At 39.9% G+C, this 6,206-nt stretch overlaps 1 protein-coding gene across 2 annotated transcripts in view; it reads left to right on the top strand.

Annotated features, from left to right (window-relative positions):
- Nucleotides 1-5,129, top strand: part of pacsin3 (protein kinase C and casein kinase substrate in neurons 3) — a 33,580-nt gene extending 28,451 nt beyond the window's left edge. For both annotated transcript variants that reach the window (XM_084349326.1, XM_084349327.1), the window contains 2 exons: nucleotides 423-592; nucleotides 2,932-5,129. In XM_084349326.1, coding sequence (XP_084205452.1) covers nucleotides 423-592; nucleotides 2,932-3,047 — 286 coding nt within the window. In that variant the 3' untranslated portion in view covers nucleotides 3,048-5,129. The remainder of the gene's footprint in view (nucleotides 1-422; nucleotides 593-2,931) is intronic.
- The last annotated feature ends 1,077 nt before the right edge of the window (nucleotides 5,130-6,206 follow it).

A 6,206-nucleotide genomic window follows, 5' to 3' on the forward strand; every position in this document is an offset into this window, starting at 1 on the left:
CTGTATGAGCTTGTCTCCCTCTGTGTGTTGTTCATTAAACTGTGTGGTGTCTGACTCCTCTCACACACTGTGCTCTCTGCTGGACGTCCGTGATGACGACAGCTGCGGTTGCCAGAAGTTACATGTTGTAGCTACAGAGCCTCTCTGAGTTTATTTACAACACCTCATTTGGGGCAAATTAAGTTTAAAGGGGTTCATGTGATGAACAGCAGACTGTAGCTGCAACTTTTTAATTAACTTAATTTGACTTTATGATACTCTTGTTAATAGGATTTTTCACTATTGGATAATTATTTTATTTTTATTTAACTCACGATGCTGCGTTTAGTTGTCAGAAGTATCTGGTGGGTTGGACACTTCAGACTCTGTATTTTGGTGTCTGTTTGACTTTCTGTCCCTTTGTTACCCATCCCCTCTCTCAGGGTCAAAGATTATTCATCAGACTGGTCAGACGACGAAAGTCCTAAGAAGGTGCTGGCAGTGAACGGCGTGGGGGAGGCGGAGGACGAGGAGGATCAGGTAGAGGCGGTGCGAGTCCGAGCGCTCTATGATTACACGGGCCAGGAGGCCGATGAGCTCAGCTTTAAAGCAGGTATTAACACCTACTAATGCTTATGGAGGAGAGGCATCACAGGAAAGAGTGTTGATTTTTGGTTTGATTTGATAAATTGTAGTTTTACTATTGCTGTTGTTGCATAAAATATGCAAAACGGAGTTAAATCTGACACGATCCTTTTTAACATAATTTCAACCAATTTGCAAATTTATCTGAAACTTCAGCTTTGATGAATAAAAGAACATTTATATGTCTAAGTAGAAAACAGAACCTGAAGATTTCTGTTGAAAAGCAAAATATGTTTTGGTTTTTTTTGTTCACCTGTGATGCCTTGTTTTAACACACTTACACACACGCACTCATGTCAAGCACATTGTTTCAAACATGTGGACTGATGACGCAGTAAGACTGTAAAGTCGTGGGGACACACCCGTAAAACACACTATTACAGCTTACCTCAGTCTGCATGTTAGTCACTTGCTGAACGTTCATGAATGTTGCATGAGTGAGTCCGCCTGAGTCACAGAAACACCGCCGCCTCTTTAAAATGAATAAATAAATATAGGTAAAACTTGGAGAAACTCTTCAGCTTCAGCAGATTAAGACAACTTATTTTTGTTTAAATGGCAGTTTGAAATGAAAGCGGCTTCCTCAGTGTTCCCCAAACACTAAATATATGATATTTTTAGATATCGATATTTTCCCTTCTCTAAAGTTCCACCTGTGTTGTTCTGTTAAGATATAAAACTGTCTTCTGTGACTTGAATTGGCTCATCTTTGCAAAAGTTTCAATGTAAAATTGCTGATAACATGAGAAGTGTGTTTTTGCTGCAGCCTGACATCATCACTGGCTGCTGATGAGGTCTATTTGGAAATAAAAGCGTTTTGAGTCCAGCACAGAGAAGATGTTGTCAGAGGACTGATGCTTTTATTTTGCTGAAAATTAAAAAAAAAACTGTCTCACCAAAGAATTGAGGTATTTGTGATGGAAATGAAACCCTTTATGAGTGGTTTTATCTTCCTGATTCACTGGATGTTCTCACCTCTGTCTGAATATCAAGGATGCTAATTGTGTGTTTTATCCTAATTTGACGGATTATCAAAATAATCTGATTTAAATCATTCGCTCATCTGTCAGGTAAGTCAAGGAACAACAATGTAACACAGTTGGTTTGAAATGCTTAAAAGTGATTAACAGAAGTGACTTACACTTCAGGGGAAAAACAGAAATATCAGTGTAATTTGTTGTTTGATCTACGTGTTTGCCTAAATGTCTTTTTAAGCTCTGAATATGACACAGTCACAGTAGGCCAATGTGTTGTGTTGACTGCTGTTGAAGAGGAATACATTTCTTTCATGTACGAGTGCGTTTTTCCACTGAAAAACCACCGCAGTCCAGACTGCACCTTATTTGACAAAGCTTTGCTTTGTTCACCAGCTAGTCTTTAACTGTTTCTGACTGGTGTTTGGTTCTGGGCGGGTTGTGTACTGTGGCTTTATCAGAACATTTTCAGAGAGAACAGCTGCAAGTTTTTAATGTTTTTATATTACTTCCTCAGGCTGTCCTTCCATCCCTCTGATGTAGAAGGCCGAGTTGTTTCCACATCATTTGATTATTGAAAGAAATCTCTAAGAATAGGGAAGACACCTGTAGCATGTCGCTCTCTATCTCTATTATCTTTTACAGAGGCCTGTTCAGTAAAATGAATAAACAGAAGTCATGCCCAGAGTCCTCACAAGGTATCATGGGACAAGGAATAGCGTATTGTTTTTAGTGCGTTTATTGTCCCACCAGTGATGCAAATTTGTTTTTGTCCCACTGAAAAAGTTTTATTGGGTTGATGAGAGAGCTGAGCTCACCGCCGAAAGCTGGCACATTTACAGAAATGTTTATTAACATGGGTTGACCTTATAATAAAGGTAAGAGGAGAAAAAAATCCCACATAAAACATAATGAAACATAAAACCAAACAATGAGCTAAAGGAGGCTAAGGAGATCCATGGAGCTGCAGAGCTGGTGATAATTCTCTCAGGTCTGGACACTCTGGAGGGTGAGGTTGCCCTGTTTGGCGGTGTTTAACCAGGCTGAATCCGTGGAGCTTTAGTCCGTCCCCTGAGGGCAGTCCTGTCTCGTTGGGGTTTAGAGTGAGTTAATGGGACCTGATGGGACCTGATGGGACCACAGAGGAAGGGACCTCAGTTTGGAAAAGCTTAGCCAAGCTCAGCTCTGCTTAGCCTGAACCAGGACCAGATGACTGATAAACTGGGACAGGTGGCCTCTCCTCCTCCAGTTTTGATCATCTGCATCACGAATGTGTGTATGTGCATGTGCATGCGGTGCCTTTAATCTAACAGTGAGCTGACTTTCCTTCCAGGCGAGGAGCTGTTGAAGATGGGAGAGGAGGACGAGCAGGGCTGGTGTAAAGGACAGCTGAGCAGCGGCCAGGTCGGCCTCTACCCCGCCAACTACGTCCAGGTGGTTGGTTCCTGATGGCCCGCCCTCTCTGATCACCCAGCCAATGGTACATTCACACTCAAGATGCCAGGACCAATCAAAAGCTATTAGTGCTGACATGTAGACACGCCCAGTGTGAAACCAGACAGTTTTTGGTTACTGACTGTAAAACTCATCACTGAGTTTGTCTTTTCTTCTGCGTTTTTGAAAACCAGCCAGTGGAAGAGTCCACTTTTTGTTAAATGCTGTTCATTCAGCTTGAGGTCAACGACATTGTTGTTTGAAAGAAGTCTCTGGAGGCCTGCCATCATGAACAGACTGTAGAGGAACATGGACATAAGATCTGGGACGTCACACATCGTTTTCTATCTCTGGATTTTGTTTATCTGCTTACTATCATAATTTTCAGTCATTAGGGTCGGACAATCAACATTTAATCAAGGAAGAAAAGGCCTGGTCAGAGCTGAGCTGGGGCAAGAAGCAACGAGCAACCACCATGGCTGATACATCTGTCAATCAATCAACACATGCTTCCTCTTGAAGAAATAGTTTGTTTCCAGCAGCCGGTTAGATTAGCTTAGCTTAAAGTTTGGAAGTTTTACAGCCTACATGTAAAGTAGGTGCATTATAGAGTTGGGATGAGGGAGGACTTATTTCAGGTCAACGAGTTCTGAAAGGTAAAGTCCAATTCATATTTCCCTTAGGCAGCGTTTTATGAACATATATATACTCACATTTGAAGCATTTCTTCGGCTTGGATCATCATGAAACTCATCAGTCGAAAAGATTTTTCTAACTGCATTAGAAAATATCTGGTTCTTTCATTAAAAAGTCAAAGTTACAAGCTTATACAATTCAAAAACTTCAAGTTAATGCATGACATCCAAAGAAACATTCAATCACAAGCTTTTAAACTTGTGCAACGTTAACGGCGAGTGGAAGCCAACCACTACAGTGCTGAGAGGGCCGGGAAGGTGGATTATATTACCTTTGGACAGAATAAGGCTAGCTGTCTTTATGCTAAGCTAAGCTAACCAACTGCTGTCAGTCTTGTAGCAATTTTGAATAAGCACATTTCCAAATTCTCATTATTAAATTAATCATCACATTCAGTGAAATAAACGTGAAGTGAAGATAAATTTGACTTTTTAATAGAAAAGTTGAGGCTCCTCCAGTGGAAGTCGGTTCAGTCTTGGATCCAGTATCTCATTCGAGGAATTGCAGCTGGAGGCTCCTCTTCATCGCCCTCTCCGCTCAGCTGTGGTGGTTGCTGAGAAAAACCCAATGAAAGACTGTCAGTGCCTTAATCAATGAGGCCAGAAATGCGACAGCGCCGCCCTGCTGTCTGACCGAGGACTTGCAGCCGCCAGCTGGGTGACGATCTGTTGATGACCTCCAGTCTGATCCCAGTGGAAACCAGTAGATCTCCTGTCACCTGGACTTTAAAATGTTTAAACTTTGATCGTGCAGGCAGCACTTGATTGGCTGTAAACCTTTGATGCCCCTCCCCCTCTTCATTTAGCTTTACATCATTAAGCTTCGGTTATTTTGTAGATTTTTAGGTGTGACACTGAATTCACTTTCTTTCCTTATTTGTTTTTTTAATATGATAGCTGTATGTTTATATTAAGATTTTGATTATGGACGGTTAAACTGTTGCTACCTGTTCCTTGTGACATTTTTTTTAAGAATAGCAATTTTACAGTCAACATATATACTTTCTAATTTATTTTCCTCTTTAATTCAGCGATCATTCTTCATTTTAGACTGGCAGAGGCAGGGAGAGTAAAGTTGACTGATAGATGTAACCTTTGGAAGGTGGTTTGTTTTGCTGTGCTGGGATCATGAAGCACACGCCCCTCAAACATCTAAAATAAGTGATACTGTTTTGTCCGTTTTTTTTTGGTTTTTATGTTTAAGGTTGTGGTTTGTGTGCGAGGGAGCTCCTCTGTCCTGCTGATCTGAGCATCGCTACAGCTAACCCATGTAGACGTCCAAATAATAAGAGAGATAATAGAGAAATTAACGCTACTGTGCTCCTCCTTTTGATTCTTTCCTTTCCTTTCCAAAACTGTAACATAAAGTGGGAGGCAACAATAAAGCGCTTTATACAACAGACTTTATTTTGTCCTCATGTTGCTTTCATACAGCAGAAATCAATATTGTATCCTATACAAGGAAGTCGCTGGATGAATATAATGATGTGATTTAATGTTTCACTTGTGTTAAAGGAGAAATTTGTAACATATGGACAGAATTTAGTTAGTTTTGTTAAGTTTGTGGAAATTTTCTGTGGATTCCTGTTCAGACACATTTTGACTCATTTTATTTTCACGTCTTGGAGAAAATTAAAGGGAAAGGGAAAGTCAGCTCAAATTGAATTAGATGATGCACAATTTTGTCATGTTTCAGCTGTAATAAAAATTAAACCTTAAGAGGTTCGTGGACATTTTAATAATCCTGTTCAGGATGATTCTGACTATAACCAAGACAAATTTGGACTAATTTTACTGTACAGTTAAATTAAAAGGGAAAATTAAAATAAAAAATTAAAGGGAAAGTCAGCTCAAATTACATCACGGTATTTAAAATGTTCTCATGTTTCAGCTGTAATAAGAATGAATCCTTGAAGGGGCACTATGCAGTTTTGGAGAAAAAATTCAAACTCAGAATTAAAATATTTGCAATATTAATAACTTAAATTTGTATTTTTTTCCATAAGTGAATAAACAAGCTGTTCTCAGAGGAAAATAAGGTCCCAGAACACTGTTTGATGTCAGCAAGGCGGCAGGGTCCGCCACGTATAAACAGAGTAAACCAGTATGAATTTGTGTTGTCCTTTTAAGGTCAGTTTGTTTATTCAGTCATGAAAAAGAAGAGTTTGTTTATTTAGTTTGTTTCTCTTCTGATTGAAATGTGTTTTCCTAAACTACGTAGTGCACCTTTAAACAGTCAAGGATAGGTGGGTTACTCTGGTGATATGTCTCCCCCTTGTTTTTGGAGCTACCTTCAAATTCTGGACAAATTATAAATTATTAAAAACTCAGGGTTCACCTGATAACTCCTGTCCGTCTGAAGCTTTCAGTCATATCCTACAGCCCTCTTCAGTGAACAGAGCTGAGGTACCTTCACCAGCACGTGACCTGAGAACAGAAACAATTATTCGGATTCAGGGCTGGAAGGAAAGAAGGTTGC

The sequence above is a fragment of the Pagrus pagrus genome (genome assembly GCF_965226575.1).
Source record: "Pagrus pagrus genome assembly, chromosome: 1".
Lineage (NCBI taxonomy): Eukaryota > Metazoa > Chordata > Actinopteri > Spariformes > Sparidae > Pagrus > Pagrus pagrus.